Here is a 17,224-nt window from a genome sequence, read left to right as displayed (position 1 = left end):
TCACTGTTATTTTGTTATGATCCCCTCTAGTTTTGAAACAGTAAAAAGTTGCAATTGATTTATGATTTAGGTTTCTTTCGAGCTGATTACAGTTCTTTTATCGTTCATTTAGATCTTGATCAACTCTCTTAAAAAATATCTTGATCAATTGTGCGTCTTTTTATCTTATTTAGGTATTGATTGCTAGTAGATCACGTAAAATTTTCACTCAAGAAATATTGATCCAACCAATAAATTGATGGTATTTTAAACAGTCAATACTAAAAAACATCCAACTTACTCCACCATTGAAGAAAATTGACCAATTAATCTGGTTTCTGATCAAAAGAAGAATCAATCTACAAATGATAAAATCGAAAATTTTCCGTAAAAATCGCAAAGCTCTTTACTTAAGTTGTTTAAATTTCTGACTGGAAGCCATCAAATTAATCAATTCTTGTTTCGGAAATTAGCATCATTTGGTAGCATTGGTACTCAATATTTTTAATCTTTTTTCAGAAGGCACGCCTATATATTTGGGTTTTTGAAAAATTGGACCCTTTTATGGAGTATTTATTTCACAAGTTCGTTCTAAGATGTTGTGGGTGGGCATTTATAATCAATAACCTTGTAAAGATGAACTCGCAATAACCAAGCGAATATTCATTAGATCAATATCTAAATAAAATAAAATTGCAATTCGCACCTAATGGAATTTGAGCCCAAAATCTATTTTAATGAAAGTTTTTAATACATATGTTTTGCCACTTCAATTAGACCTTTGATGTTATAATAAGCCTTCAAAAAAATATTATCAATTAAAAAATCATCCTAAACAAAACATCTCAACGTTCTTAAAATTTTTGAGATTCAATTGCTAGTGTTAATTGTACTATTCTAATCGAATTTTCTTCCTACATACTAGTAAACATGAGTCGCTATATATCCAAATCGACAATTAATGTATTAACAAATTCTGTATAATCGAATGCATATATATATATATATATATATATATATATAGGGTGTGGTTCTAGAGAGAACTACATTATATGTGAGAACGTGAGAACCATCAAATCTAATGCATTCACTGTAAAAATTAATGCATTCGCTGTTAAAATTAATGCACTCAAAAAAATAAAAAAAATTGCTCCCTTCAGGATTCGAACCCAGGATCTGCATTCATCCAACAAGATGATACATCCACCGTAGATCTTGATGATCGAATGGCTGAAAATGGTTCTCCGTTCTTTTTTTATTTATGGTTCTTTCTTGAACCTCTCCCTATATATATATATATATATATATATATATATAGGAAAGGGATCAAAAAAGAAAGCTAAATGTAGGGAGAATAAGGAATCAAATCCAGCCCTTCATAAATTTTAATCATACGGCTGATTTTAATTCCTACGGCTGATTATATATTCAAGCTATAAATCACTAAAAGGTTAGTTTTGTCATTATCTAATTAACCCTACCGTAAATATCTAGCAATAATATGGCAAATCGTTTCTTTCCTTAAACTTATCAAAACCTAATACTTTCTGGTATAGCTGTAGCATTTTTTGTTGCAGAAAGATGTCTATCATCGTCGCCTCCATCATCTGAAGTCTCCATCATTCCGGCGAACTATAAAAGGGGTGTTTGGGTTGTGTAGTTTCCATCATTCCGGCGAACTTAGCAAAACCTAATACTGTCCGCCTCCATCATCCATCTGAAGTCTTCATCCGACGTACCTGCGAATGGAGTTTGGGTCGTGTAGTACAGGTTTGAGTCCGCCATTTTTACTTTCGTTTGAACATTTCGAATGGAGATATCATGTTTTATAGCATTATAATTTACATTTTATGTTGGAGAACATTTATATATATGAGATTTACAGTTATACTATTAGACATGCATGGTCAGATTTCGAGTTTAATTAAAGTGTATGTTTTTTCAGTTTGTGGTTAGTTTTGTCAACGTTTATTTATATTGTTTTAGGTGAATCAACGACAATTGATGTAGAAGGTTGTGCCGATCTTTTCATCCCTGACTGTGATGCTACGGAAAAACCATTTGAGGGGCAGGTGTTCTGTAATCTTCAACAAGCTGAGAAGTTCTATGAGGATTACGCAAAAGTTTGTGGTTTTATTTCCCGTAAAGCAACCATTAACAGAGATGACGATGGCTCCATAAGTACTCGATTTATGCTTTGTAACAGAGAAGGTGTTCCCAACAATGCAAATTCGTTAATTTTTGTCGAGGGTAACAGAGATGATAGGAAACGTAAGAGAACATCATTCAAGGTTGGTTGCAAGGCTCGTATCATATTTAAGGCCATGTCTTATGGTCGTTTTAGGGTTGGAACCTTTAGTGAAGGTCATAACCATAAGATGGTTTCTGAAACCAGTCGTCATTTTATGTCGAGCAATAGGCAAGTTGATGAAGTGCACCAGTTTCTTATTCAAGCGGGTATTAGAGCCAACATTGGACCAACTAAAACATTTCGCATTTTTAAAGAGATTGTTGGTGGTTATGACAAGGTTGGTTGTACTAGTATTGATTTCAAGAACTATGGTCGAGACTTGAAGGTCTATGTCGCTGGTTCGGATGCCCATATGTTGCTTGAAACATTTAAGGATAGGAAGGAGCTTTGTGATGGTTTTCAATATTTTTACGACATTGACGAGGAAAATCAGCTGCGCCGCCTTATCTGGACAGATAAACAAGCTGTGATTAACTTTAAAAATTTTGGACAGGCTGTGTCTTTTGATGCAACATACAACACCAACAGGTTTAAGTTTTTTATATTATTATTCGGATATGTTTTTATGGTATTCAGTTCGTGTATATGCTTATTCGTTATGTCATAACATTTTTTTAAGTTTTATGATGGATACATTAGTTATTTTAAAGTCAATTAGCTATATCATTTGTTCATTTTTTCGGAACATCAATTAGTTATTTTTATTTGTTCTCATTCAGTTCGGTTTGCATAGTTGTTCATATATAAATCTACTTTATTCGGTATGATATTGTAGTCTGTTTGGCAAGTCTGATGTTGGATTTTATGATTCTTGTAGGTACAAAATGATTTTTACTCCATTTACTGGTAGGGACAACCACGGCAAATGTGTGTCGTTTGGTGCAGCAATCATATCACATGAAGACATGGATTCATATGCGTGGGTTTTGAGCAAGTTTACTGAGTGTGTTGGGAATGCTCCTCGTGTGTTTATGACTGATCAAGATCTTGGATTGAAGAAGGCCGTTGCTCTTGTCTGGCCCGAAACACATCATAGGTTTTGCATGTGGCACATCACTATGAAGGTCGTAGAGAAATTGCCCTTTAATTTGAGGGATGATTCTGATTTCAAGTCGAAGTTGAATAAGATAATATGGTCGGATACGATTGACACTCATGAGTTTGAGGAAGAATGGAATAATTTGATAGCTGAATATGAGTTGGGTGATAACAGGTGGTTCTCCTCAATGTATGAGGATCGTGCTTTATGGATTCCTGCATATTTTCGTGACATCACTATGAGCGGGCTGTTTCGCACCACTTCCTTATCTGAGAGTGAGAATAGTTATTTCAAACGCTTCCTTAGTAAGTTTTCTGATCTTGTTGTGATGTTTATGAATTATAACAGCGCCTTAGATTCCCAACGAGATACATGTCAGAGGCTAAATTATAAGGATGAGACTGGTGTTCTCCCCATGCTTACAACGATGCCAATTGAGAAACATGCCTCTAGATTATATACCATCTCAATTTTCAAGGAGGTACAGGAGGAGATTGTATCTGCGTTTTCAGCATGCATGATGGCAAAGATGGAGGGTAACACATTCGTAGTCGATGACAATGTTGATGGCGAATTCACAGTTGTGCATGATACAATTACCGATTCTTTGACCTGCAAGTGCAACTTGTTCACCAGGAAGGGACTTTTATGCAGACACATGTACTATGTGTTGCGGTGGTTGAAAGTTGACAATATTCCGGACAGATACATTTCTAATCGGTGGTGTAAAGCTTTTATGTTATCCACACCGCAAGTGATGAATTGTACGCCAAATTCTTCTTCAACCAAAGTAATTGGCAAGCATGATCTATTCCATGTTTTTAGCAGATATATTGGTCATGTTTCGGGGGATCAAGATTTGATGAAGCAGTTGCTAGGTACATTAAGTGAAGTTGATAACAAGTTTGCTAAGCTTCGTAACGAAAATGCAGAGCGAAATTCCAAGGATGCTACATTTCAAGAGTTTTATGGGTCTGTACGACCTGAGGTTCCTACAGTGCTTTCTCCTGCTGTTGCTAAAACCAAAGGCAGTGGAGCTGGTGGCCGCAGGAAATCCGGCAAGGAGAAGGCAATGATTTTAGCTCAGAAGCCTCTGCGTAACTGCAAAAGATGCAATACCATGGGACACCATGACTCTCGAAATTGTCCTACCAAGGCAGTTGTTAAGCCATGAAGTTTTTAGCTACTACCCTTTCACATTTTAGTTTGATTCAATTAATTTGACATTGACGAATTATTTTGTTAGAATACTGTTCCACTTTATTTTTTTTAGAACTACAGTTATCCTGATCAATTACTATTATGTTCAGAACCATCTTATATGTGACGTTTAAATTGTCTGAATAACATAACGGAAAACCATTATTCATTACCTGAACATCATTATTAACGTATCTGAATTATAATTCGAAACATCTGAATAACTTAGCAAAATAGAAGAATCTCCGAAAATAATTACAACATTATCCAAAGTCTAATTCGGTAGATCTGAATACCCTGACCGAATAGAATGAAATTTATAAAATGATTTTACTAAAATTCAGGCGCTGACGACGTGTATCAAAGCACAAAGCATAGTCATTTTTTGTAAGTTAAGATGTAATTTCAAATGTAAATTTGCTTTGTTCGATAATTACTTTAACTCGTTCAGTAGCAATTTGTATGTTTGGATCAGATAAACGAATTAAGTAGTTTCTTCAACTGTTGGATCAAGTATGTTATTTATGTTAATTAGCTTGTTCAATTTCACACGAGTGTTGTTTGAATCATTAGTTTAGCTTATTCACTTGTTGGATGTGTTAATTATAGCTCATTTTTTCCATGTTTCAAACATTCAGTAGCAATTCACATGAGCGATGTTTGAAACATTAGTTTAGCTTATTCAGTAGTATCAAATGTTTCTGTTGATGTTGACGCATTAAGCCACTATTGTGTTAATACATGAACAAAAAAAATATATATACAGAACTTAATACTTAAAACATTCCAAATTTTGTAATTATTTGACTATTCCAAACAAGGACAACATAATATTTGAACACCATTTTTTATTTATTCAAATCAAATTTGAGTCTGCAATATACTGTATTATCCAAAAAAACAACTGGAAATTATAAATTAAAAAGTGGAATAGTTTTCAGTTGATGAAGTTTCACCCAAGCAGAACTGAATTCACATTGAATCCTGGATTCTTGCACATCTCTCTAAATGCATACGATGCTTTGTCTCTAATATCTTTCTTCTCGCTGTTGCCCTCCCACGCAAGTATCGATGCACAATACCTTACGCGCAACCTTGCCAACTGCTGCGGGCGTTTATTGGATAAGTTGCATGTCCACCCCTTCGTACTATCCCCCATGAAGGTCTCTAAATGCCTCATTAGGTATACTCCTGTGTCGATTGCATAATTACTATCAGCCCGCGACATCTTGACGACATGCTCAACCGAGTTAGCCACTGCAATTGCCTTTCGCTCCTCGTTGTGGTAGTATAGGTAGTCGGCCAATAGTTTACGCTACAAGAAGCATGTTCATTAAAGTTAACATTTATACCTAAAGAATAACTATGGAGATCAAGCCACTCACCAGGTCGCGGCATACACCCCTATATTTTGTTTCAGTTTCATCTGCAGTTACGTCAATAGTGTTGTCTAGTATATACAGGCGCTGACGACGTGTATCGAAACACAAAGCATAGTACTTATCCTCTTCGTACACAGGGAAGAAAAACTATAGAGGAAAAATATTTTAACTACGAATAATGATACATTGAAAATATATATTTTCACAATTATTAAAGTTACCATGTCTATGACAGAAAGCATATCTCCATGATGTGCATGTATCTCAGCAGTTAGTGTCCGAAATAATGAAGACTTCTGGTCGGTGTAGGACCAATCAGTTGGCTTCAAACAATTAACCTAGTACAACATAATACCTATTTAAGCTAATAATATAAACATAAATAAAATTAAATATTCTTAGTGCCGAATAAGCTGCATAATCAAACTGAACAAACTAATAGTTATATTGTTTTTTTCTGAATAGCATTCGTTATTAATCTGAACGGATTATTAATGTTTTTGAACAACATGGTATAGTCTACCGAACAAAGTCAATTATGAAATGAATATAGATATATATTTATTGAATTTTTCTTTACATAAATTACATAAATATTCACAATCCAATAAACTATATTTTCCGAATAAGCTGTACGTAGCCAAGCTGAATTTAACCTTTTCACAAACAACAGTTTAAAATTTGTGAATTTTAAAATGTATATTAATTATCTGAATAGTATGCGACATTTATCCGAATATATCTCATTATGATCTGAATATAGTTATAAACTTATTGCATTTAATTTGCTAACACACAATCGAATAGTACACTCACATATATGCTTGTTGTTGCAAAGAATCGTGTAGGTGATGTTTGAGAGCGATATTGCTCTTGGCCATTCAAAATTAATGCCCATGCATCGATGACACACGTTCCAACTACTTTGCCTCTTTTCAGGGTCATCATATCATAACGGCTTAAGTCAACATCGATGGACGAAAACATTAGCTCACGCCTACAAATATTTCATTTCAGTTCAGTACTATTAAAATATAGAGGTACATAAAGTATTAATAAAAAAAGTACCGTACATATTTTCGTCAACTGCATAAAATGTGTAGACAGCAAGCTCATTCTCCTTTATGGTCAATTGCTTTGACGTTGAGATTTCCCTTTGTAGGAAGGGTGATCTGAATTTGGCCGTTTTTCTTAACAAACTCTTCATTGGTGTCTTACCAATGTTCCTAGCTTGCATTGAAATCTTCTCACACAAACAAATTAATTAAAGCACATGAAAAAAATAGAACTGAATAATTAAAGCACATTCTCACACATACGTTTATAATAGCAAAATAGCCCAAAATAGCCCTTAATAGCAAAATAGAAATATATATTAACAAAGTTCACATACGTTTTCGTCAATTCTTCCCAGAGGCAAACGTGCTGCCTTGCCATCTACTACCTCAGTTTCATCAACCTGTTTATCACAAAATATTAATTATTTTACAACCATATTGAACTACTTCTTCCTACTTTTCCTAACATATGTTTTTTTAAGCACCTCCAGCTTTTCATCAAGGCCTTTTGAAGTTTTTCCACGGGCTGCACCTCCCACCTACAGATTTTAACACAATTCCAAATAAGAAAAATTTAAATAAAATGAATGTATGGTGTATTTAAATCTAATAGTTTATTACTGGATCCATACCCTTGTTGACCTACGAGGTGGACTTTTGGCAACATCCTTCGCCGTTCCAGCGTTCGCCTTAACAGCAACCTACAATTTTCACATAAATATAATTTATATTTCTATGGTTTTTAGAAGCTATGAGTTTTACGTAATACACTAAAACATACCACTTCTTTGATAGTGCAGCCACCCTTACTCTGACCTCCATCCACACCCCCCTTATCCACAGATCCTGGTTCAGTAGCATCTTTGGATGGTTGCTCTATACTGTCACCAGATTTTCCCTTGTATATAAAACATTCCACATGTTATTATAGTATAAACCATATTTGTATATATTCAGAAAATAATATAGAGACTCATACCTGTTCACCATTCCCTTTTTCAGGTGCTACATTGTCCTCGACAATGGCAGTTTCTTTCGATGGTTCCTGTTGGACTCTAGCTTCAATCTGAGTTAAAAACACACAAGCAATAGTTATCGATATTATGAAGCAATAGCACATATATTAAACAAATCTAGATTCAAATACTAATAATACCACTACAGAGCTGTTGGCAAAGGCTTCCTCAGAGTTGGCTACAGGTTCGACGAATTCTTTCTCAATTGGAACCTTAATTGATTATAATGTACATGCGTTAAATCCAGAATAACAGGAAATCTAACAATTCAGAAATAATCCTTTAACTATCTGAATATCATTATTTTAAAAACCTAATAAATATAACAATCAATTTGTTAACTATATAAATTTGCCGAATAGAAATATATAGATTTGCCGAATTGAATATCATTATTTTACTAACCTAATAAAGCTGACATTCACTTGAATAACCACACAAATTCGCAGTCGGGCAATACATACATTTCAAAGCAAGTAAAATTCTGAATAAAGGAAAACATACCAAACGAATAAAGGACCAAACCAATTACCTCGTCACGAGTTCCCAGATGAAGGTCGAAAGTAGGTATTCCTTCTGTCGATACCGTCTCACTCACCTTCTCATTTTGTACCTTATCAAATGCTGCATCAACCGACGCATGCAGCTCAGGAGAATAAGAAAATGGATCATCATCAATGGCCATACCCTGAGGGCGACGCCATGGTCGTGGGCCATCCATATCCACCTTCAATCCTGTAATCGAACATGCTGCATCCACGCATTGTCTAAAGTACGCTGACTCCCTGTCCACGAGGGATGCACTGTATATCAAATCCTCTAAATCCTCCAGGTGTTCACGTATGAACACTGCCTTTTTCATCACCCTTGATCCAAGGCGTTCATCATTTTCTTCGGCATTGTCATTTTTCTGTACATTCTCCCCTGCAGTTGAATATTCAGCTGGAAGATCAATTGGATCAATCCATGAACCACTTCCAAACTTTTTGATATTTTCTTCAGTGGCTTGACGCTTTCTCAAGTCTGCGCTACTCCAGTTCACTAAAATAGGGAACTCCCTTTTCACTTTTCTTCGATGCATCTGGCATCTATCAACGTAGAATAGCTGTAAAAATAACAATGGTTAAGAGATTAATTTACACAAATATTTAATCATAAATATATGTGAATGTAAAAATTTCGAGGAGTACCACAAGGAATAGAGTTGGCCCAGCAAACACCTTATCTTCATCACCCACCCATGATATTTTATTATCAATAAGGGTTTGTAGAACATACTCCGCCCAATTCCATCTCTTCAGAGTCCCTACATTCTCCAAACATCTTAGGATGTACGGATGAACCGTGCCACTTGTACAACTGTGTATCAGCGTATGTGCCATTGCTATCATAAAATGGTGCTTGAACCATGTCCCACCTGTCGTACAATCCAACATTTCTCTCAAAACCAAGCCAATCTTAATCTTCTCACATGACGCAAATCCAAAAAATGCAGCCCACTGTTCACACAAAGCATTATTTGTTGCTCGACTGAAAATCGGTATTGTCTCAGTCCCCTTTGGAAATCCATACACCCTATAAACATCGTCCTCCGTGATCTTAACTCTGCTACCTCCGTCGAGCTCTAGTTCACACCTCCTCTCATCAAATTTTTCCAGAATCCAATAGGCTAGTCTACATGGCAACTTCTTAACCTGCAAACTTAATATACTGCCAAACCCAATGTCATGAACCGCTTTCTTCTGGTCATCATTCAGCTGTTGCAGTGCATCATAAAAGGACGATGGTGTTGTTCGGGTATATAGCGAGGGGAACTTCACAGGCTCCTCTTCTTGATTAATCTTTAGTGCACCTCGACGCTTACAAGTTGCGTCCTTTTGTTGGTTGAATCTCCTCCTTCTTTTTAGCTTAACCCCCTCGGCTTGTTCCTCTGTGGTTATTATCCTTTTTGCTGGCCAAGAATAAAAAAAATGAATGAAAAAACATAGCAGAACATTCAAGTTTCCCTTAGAATGTTCTTCTTTTGTTATTTGTTACAGGCATAAATAAAAGAATATTTACCTTTTTTGAAAGCCTCCTTTTTCGCCTTAAGATTGGCATCAACCGTGGATGAGCTCCCACCTTCATTTCGCAATACAAGTTAATGAATAAGCATCATTCTAAACTAAATATACTATAGTATTACACGAATAATACATTAAAACAACCGAATATATACTCTACTTAACTGCATTATAATAATGCAACAGTATCCAGAGTATCTGAATAAACTTCAAAAGTAACTGCATAAACATAAAGTATATGCAAATATAATATTTATACCAATATAAAAACCACACTTTACCATTCACAACACACTAAATATACTTTCACAATCTTTAAATGAATAATCTACAAATGAAATCGAATAATACATTAAAACAACCGAATATATACTCTACTTAATTGCATTATAATAATACAACAGAAAACAGAGTATGTGAATAAACTTCAAAAGTAACTGCATAAACATAAAGTATATGCAAATATAATATTTATACAAATATAAAAAACACACTTCACCATTCACAATTTTTAAATGAATAATCTACAAATGAAATCGATTATACTTAAAGTTTAATCGAATAGTATCAACATTCTAATTGAATATACTATCTAATTGAATATACTATCAACATACCTGCTTCATATACTTTCCTCCTCTTACTTGCAGAAACTGGTGGTGATGATGGCTCGCTATCATCTGCAATTTAAACACAAGAATTCTAAGGAGATGAAAAAAAAACATAAATGATTCAGAAGGTATCGTTTTTATGAATCTTACCTGACCGTACTACCTTTTTCCCCTTCCCAGTCATTGTCCCTAAAAACACGAATTTGTAAAGGTCAAATATAATTTATTAGATTAAACTCTATACCCCACAAACCAATGAAATATAATATGAAATCTTACCTGAACGTACTACCTTCTTCCCCTTCCCAGTCATTGTCCCTAAAAACACGAATTTGTAAAGGTCAAATATACTTTATTAGATGAAACTCTATACCCCACAAACCAAATAAATATAATATGAAATTCCTTGGGGGGGGACCATCTACACATATAAGAATCCTGGAAAGTCAATTTTCATTCTATGTCTATTTTATGAAACGATTAATCATTGATATAAAATATTTCTCAGCTATAAGAAAACTGAATACCGTTCCTTTTTTTATGATTTTCTACGCAATATATACGCTATTCAGATCCCTTTCAAAACACCAGAAAAACAAAACCCTAAAAAGTTACCCTGAAATTTTCGCCGGCCAAATTCAAATAGACGTTTTTTAATCGTATATGAATCGCCTATCTTTCTTCAGGAAAGGATTCTGGTGCAGGGTTTCCGATTGGAGTGAAGTTTTTTTTTTTGCAAAAGAATGGCAGAAGTAAGTCAATCGGTCTTTCGCCGGCCAAACCATATAAAATAAACTATAAAACTTACGTTGTATTGTCGCCGGAAAAGTGGCCAAATTCGACGCTGCAATTAGAGTTGAATCGCCGCCTGGTGTAGGGTTTTCTGAAGCGCCGAGTGGTTGTGCGGAAGACGTGGGTTGAGGGGGAGTAATTTCAATTTTTACTAGCGGTAATTTTTGGAATGACAGTTCACCAAATATAGAAATTGACTACTCTACCCCTACACGATTTTTTTATTGCTGTTTCGGTTATTCAGAAGAAAAAAAAGGGGAGATTAATAATTAATTACCTTCAATCTTGACCATTAATCTGTTCAGATTCAATGGTTAAGATTAATTCCTTATTCTCTATACTAAGTGGATTCCTTGTGGATCCCTCCCCTATATATATATATATATATATATATATATATATACATTTTACGATTAATTTACTACGATATATTAAGAGGTATGGAATATGGATTCATCCCCGAATTTCAATTATACTAGTGCGCAACCCGTCGAAATTCGATGAGAAACTATTTTAACTTATTATATAAATTATTTTTAAATTTATTTAATTTAAGATAATATAGTTGAAATTATATTAGTTTGAATCATATTCCTTAATTAAATGTTAACCTTTTATTAGAATAATAAATATTCTTTTTATGTAGATTTTTATTTAATAATATTTTGAAAAATGTATCGATATTGAAAATTTTATTTCATTTGAGCATCATCTCGTCTGAACCTTGTAGGATCATATCATAATCTAAATTTCGGAAGACGACAACTAACGTTTGAACATCAGACTTTTGAGTATCATCTCATCTAGACCTTAAAATACAAAAAATGAACTTTTATGCGTCAAGTTTTTTTAACATCACTATCTGGAGCTTAAATTCTATAATAATAATAATAATAATAATAATAATAATAATAATAATAATAATAATAATAATAATAATAATAATAATAATAATAATAATAATAATATCTATTCTATAATACGATTAAGCCTTAAATTTTTTCTTTTCAATCTCAATCTCCAACGGGGCATTTGAGAATCCAATCTATATATTCTCATTCTCACTTTTAAAACAAAAGTCACGCCTCCCTCTTCCTCACCTCATCGCCGCCGTCCCTGAATCCGGTCGGCGTCGTCTCCCCCTTCACTGTCTCTCTCTTCTCTCAATCACTTTCTCTCTCTAAAGTCGATTGCACACTCAAATCGAGCCCTAATTCCCCCCTTAAACTGCCTGCCTCTTCTCCCTTTAAATTCAGGCGGCGTTGCTCCGCCTCATCTCTGACTCCCTCTTCCATTCCTTAATTAGTTCGATTTTGTTTCCACTTCTTAAACCCATGAGAATTCTCCATTCGAAGCAATTAATACAAGAGCCTTAAGATTTCTTTTTCCTATAACCCGTTGTCGTTCCTTCTTCTAGACTCCAGCGAAATAGTTGCCGCTGAGCTTGCGGTTCGTTCGCCGCCGAGTCACCGCTGAGCCCTGGAGTTCGTCCACCGTGCTGTCGACCCCCACCCCACCGACGACTTCTCTGTTTTGATACCTCCATTTCCTGATCTGCCGTGATCCTTCCTACACACTTATGGTAAGTATTAAATTAGTTTCCTAATTTAATAACGTGTTTCACTATTTTAAATATAGAATGATTATTATTTTAGAAAGAACAAATTTTGGAAAGAATTTTGGCATCTGCTATCAAGCGTGTTGTGATTGTTGCATGGAAGCAATATGATTTATCAACTATGATGAGGGGTGAAATATGCAAGGTCCCAAGATCAGGACACGTGGCTTTGCTTGGAATACCAAAGTGGAATACCAAAGATGAGCAGCAGGGAGCAGAGAAGCTGTGAGAAATAGGCAGAGAGAAAAGTCCAGAGCAGAGCTAACCAGAGCAGAGCTTACCAGAGCAAAGTTGGCAGAGCAAAGCTTCCAGAACAGAGCTGCCAGAGCAGAGTTGCCAGAGCAGAGCTTCCAGAGCCAAAGCTAACCAGAGCAGAGCTTCCAGAGCAGAGGGCCAGAGTCAAGTTGCCAGAGCAGAGCTGCCAGAGTAGAGATGCCAGAGCCAGAGCTAGCCAGAGCAGAGATGCCAGAGCCAGAGCTAACCAGAGCAGGGATGCCAGAGCAGAGCTTCCGGAGCAGAGCTGCCAGAGCAAAGCTTCCAGAGCAGAGCTGCCATAGCCAGAGCTAACCAGAGCAGAGGGCCAGAGCCAAGTTTCCATAGCATAGCTGCCAAAGCTAAGTCATTAAAGTCAGAGCCAGAGCCAAGTCGCCAGATCCAGAGTCAGAGCTAAGTCGTTAGAGTCAGAGCCAGAGCCAAATTGCCAGATCCAGAGTCAGAGCTAAGCTATTGGAGCCAGAGTGCGGAGCCACACGCCAGAAGGCGGAGCTACTTAGCAGAGCGGAGCCAAAGAGTAGAAGTCTGCCCCAAGGAAGGAAATCCAGAGATACTAGACAGAGCGGGATGATAAGGACATAATCCAGCTCTGTAATTAGGGGACAACGACCTGACAAGTTATAATCTAATAATAGCCTTAATTAGTTTAATGGCGAGCATGTGGAATAGATGACCAAACGAATTTACTACTTTACCCCGACTGTAATGCCTATAAATACCTACGACGATGAAATAAAGCACACGCTCTCTCTTTTACTGCTTTAAGAACTCTTCTCTTTCCTTTCTCTCTAGAGTTTGAATTAATAAAATTACATATATAAATAAAATATCTAAATTGTTAGAGTTATGTTTGTTAGATAGTTGACAATTGGAGTCATGGTTGAATATAATTTCATATTTGATGATGCTCTCTCAAACTCTAGATGAGATGATGCTCAAAACTCTAGACGAGATGATGCTCTTTCAAGTTTTAGACGAGATGATTATCTTTCAAGTTTCAGACAAGATGATGCTCAGAAGTTAGAGGTGATCTGTCAAGTTTGCGACGAGATGATGCCCACAACTTGATTGGTCTTAAAACTCCAAATGATACGATGTTCGATAAATCAGTTATGGTCTTTTAAATATCGGGCGAGATTATTTTCATAATTAGTTATACTTTTAGAAGTTCGGAATTATATGATACTCACAATTCAATTATGATTTTTCAAACTCCATATAAAATTATGGTCAAAAGGCAAAATAAAAAAAATTGAACAAAATTAATAAATCGTGTAACAACAAATGCAACAAACCAATCCTACATGCAACAAAATCAATCTATGTCAAATTTATATGTATTTCTACTCTTTTTTTTTTTCCTTACGCGTCAACTTTTTATAAAATTTCATATGAAAACTAATGGGTATTTTTATGATCTCAATAAAATTAATAATTTAATTACTAAAAGTTGTTGAGATTAATATAATTTAAAATGTATTATTAATTTAATTTAATTTAATTAATTATATAAATAATTTACATAAAAAATTATTTTATATAATTATCATAAGAATAACATAAAATATATAAATTACAAGAAATATGTACCCGTCGAATTTCGATGGGTAATACACTAGTGAGGAAAAAATAATAGGACTAGTAGGAAATAAATGAGGGTTGAGAAGTTGCTTGGGAAATTAATGTCCCCATTATTTGTTACTATAGTAACCTACATATTAGCCGTGCATGCACCTGGTCACCGTTGGAACACATCTACATTGATGAAAATCACTAGCTACAAATGTATAATTTAAATAATACTACATCGAACGATTTTTTTTTTAATTAATAATACACTTAACAAAAGACGGAAACTTTTGTTCCTTATTAAAGCCGTTGATTAATATTAGTATATTTTTTTCGTGCAATAATACAATTACATATATAGAGCTTTTCTTCGTATAATAACTTAAAAAATCGCAATTCTTTATTTGTAGAATAATAATTTTTCATCACATTATTATTTTTTATAATATGATATTTTTTATGACAATCTTAAATTAAAAAAAGATGTTTATATTGGCTCATCGTTAACATAGTGAAAACAAATTTTCATTATATCCCATCTATATAAGTATGTGCATGTATACGGGGAAAGTATGTGTATATATACTTATGTTCATAAAAGGTGGTTTAAATTCAAACGCCGTGACTAAAAATCAATTTATAGTATTAATCTTTCTATAATTATATTATATAAAATAACTATTATTAAAAGATACGCATTATTCTAATATATACAGCAAAATTAATCTCACATAATAAGCATTATTACACGGGAAAACTAACTATAGCCATCTATTTAATCAAAATTTATGCATGATGGTTCATAATTCTTATAATAAGGATTATTTCTATCGAAATCCATCCCTATAGGCAATACCTGTGTGCGCGCGTGTGTCATTCTTCTTTAAATTTCATTATTCTCTTCGTTCCCAGAACATCTTTTTAATTTTTTGTTTGGCCAGAAAATATCTTTTTGATTTATTTTTCAAAATAATTTCACTAATTATAACTTTTTTAATTGCACGTATTTACACACACGGCCACTAATAAACTCATCATTGTACAGTCTTATTAACTATTTATTACTTTTTCTAATTTATGATACCATCTCTCAATTCACTAAATACACAATTTTTCAAGAAAAAAACTCGAATCCACTTTTTTAGGAAGATATTTCGAGGGGATCCTTTGTTAATAATGAATCCCATATTGCATTTAAACCCGACTTATAAAACGAGATAACTAGTTGGTAAATAGTGAAGGGTCTCTTTCTCTCTCACGGCGGGAGAGGTGAAGACATGTGAGTTGTGAGCAATTATTAGCTAAGAGAAAGAAGTGAAAAGTGGGGATGCTAAAGGAAACTATTATTGGCATGTGCCCATGTCTCCCTTGCATGTGGTTTTGATTTCTATTTTTTCGAACTATCCTATAACTTGTTTTTATAGATATTGCGTTACGCCAATTATTTCCAATGAAAATATTCCATTGACATGTGATTTCGCTCTCAAACCATGTTATGTTGGTTTTGTAGATAACATAACACACCCAATGCCAATTATATATATTAGGGGCTCGATTGATACAAGTGATTATGGTGTATAATATGTTTATAACATTCTAATATTTTGTTTGATAAAGGTGCGTTATCTTTAGTTGTAAATTTATCATGGAAAAATGAGGGATAAACAAAATTATAATATTATATCTCCTTTGTAGTGAAAAGGAGAAATGTGTAAAGGTCAAATTCCATTTTGTAGGAAATGAGGGAAAAGAAAGGAAGGATTTGAAATGTGAAATTTTGTTTATCTCTTCTTTTAAAAATTAAAAGTTCAAAAATATTATGCTGATTTAAGAGATTCTGTATACCACCTATTAAGGTAGTAAACGTAATACAGATCTTAATTATAACTATTATTAATTTTATATAATCTTAATACTTCATATCAAACAAAGTATTACTATACTTACAGGTATTTTTATACATTTTTCCAAAAATGATATTAATATGACGTATAGTAAAAAACATTACAGTCACATGTATCACATTTTATCTCATATCACGTACTAAACGAGCCATAAGTGCAATAATCACCGTATAATTTTATTTGTAGTAAACACATACATGAAATTGTTGAGCGCAGTATGGACTGAACTACACATGTCCTTCTAGAAAGAATTATAAAATAGGAGAGTTCAGTAGTGAAGTGAATTATTATTTCGATAAATTAACACACTCTCTAAAATTAATAGTCCTTTTATGATATTTCATTCAAGATGTATATTACATATTTTATTCAAAACATAATTAAATGAATGAAAAAATGTGCTCCATCTACAACAGGAGAAAAAAATAAATAAAGAAATTTAAAATTTAATGATGATTAATTGAGGAGC

General features: G+C 34.1%; 2 protein-coding genes and 1 long non-coding RNA gene across 3 annotated transcripts; 1 reads left to right on the top strand and 2 right to left on the bottom strand.

Moving 5' to 3' along the window:
• The first annotated feature begins 1,286 nt into the window (after positions 1–1,286).
• Positions 1,287–4,443, top strand: LOC131018899 (protein FAR1-RELATED SEQUENCE 5-like). The gene is made up of 3 exons (XM_057947589.1): positions 1,287–1,749; positions 1,966–2,758; positions 3,048–4,443. Exons 1-3 carry the CDS (start codon positions 1,725–1,727, stop codon positions 4,441–4,443), a joined length of 2,214 nt encoding a protein of 737 aa, XP_057803572.1. The 5' UTR covers positions 1,287–1,724.
• Positions 4,444–7,251: 2,808 nt separating this feature from the next.
• Positions 7,252–7,972, bottom strand: LOC131016170 (uncharacterized). Its single transcript, XR_009098874.1, has 4 exons — positions 7,889–7,972; positions 7,691–7,807; positions 7,542–7,610; positions 7,252–7,448 (listed from the first exon to the last, which is right to left on the bottom strand). It is a non-coding gene; the product is annotated as an uncharacterized LOC131016170 (long non-coding RNA).
• A 374-nt stretch (positions 7,973–8,346) lies between these two features.
• On the bottom strand, positions 8,347–10,912 carry LOC131018895 (uncharacterized). Its single transcript, XM_057947588.1, has 7 exons — positions 10,879–10,912; positions 10,750–10,788; positions 10,606–10,668; positions 9,987–10,046; positions 9,116–9,876; positions 8,458–9,030; positions 8,347–8,409 (listed from the first exon to the last, which is right to left on the bottom strand). Exons 1-7 carry the CDS (start codon positions 10,910–10,912, stop codon positions 8,347–8,349), a joined length of 1,593 nt encoding a protein of 530 aa, XP_057803571.1.
• Positions 10,913–17,224: the final 6,312 nt, after the last annotated feature.

The sequence above is a fragment of the Salvia miltiorrhiza genome, chromosome 3, assembly GCF_028751815.1.
Source record: "Salvia miltiorrhiza cultivar Shanhuang (shh) chromosome 3, IMPLAD_Smil_shh, whole genome shotgun sequence".
Taxonomy (NCBI): Eukaryota; Viridiplantae; Streptophyta; class Magnoliopsida; order Lamiales; family Lamiaceae; genus Salvia; species Salvia miltiorrhiza.
Note: the sequence above shows the minus strand (reverse complement) of the source record. Positions and strands in the feature narration are given on the sequence as shown.

Excerpts from the sequence above, each read along its gene's own strand:
- LOC131018899 (XM_057947589.1), top strand. The coding sequence starts at position 1,725 with ATGGAGTTTGGGTCGTGTAGTACAG. Across the intron at positions 1,750-1,965 it reads GTTTGGGTCGTGTAGTACAG|GTGAATCAACGACAATTGAT; the intron begins GTTTGAGTCCGC and ends ATATTGTTTTAG. Across the intron at positions 2,759-3,047 it reads GCAACATACAACACCAACAG|GTACAAAATGATTTTTACTC; the intron begins GTTTAAGTTTTT and ends TGATTCTTGTAG.
- LOC131018895 (XM_057947588.1), bottom strand. The coding sequence starts at position 10,912 with ATGACTGGGAAGGGGAAGAAGGTAGTACGTTCAG. Across the intron at positions 10,669-10,749 it reads GAAAAAGGTAGTACGGTCAG|ATGATAGCGAGCCATCATCA; the intron begins GTAAGATTCATA and ends TTTAAATTGCAG. Across the intron at positions 8,410-8,457 it reads ATCTGGGAACTCGTGACGAG|AATTTTACTTGCTTTGAAAT; the intron begins GTAATTGGTTTG and ends TCCTTTATTCAG.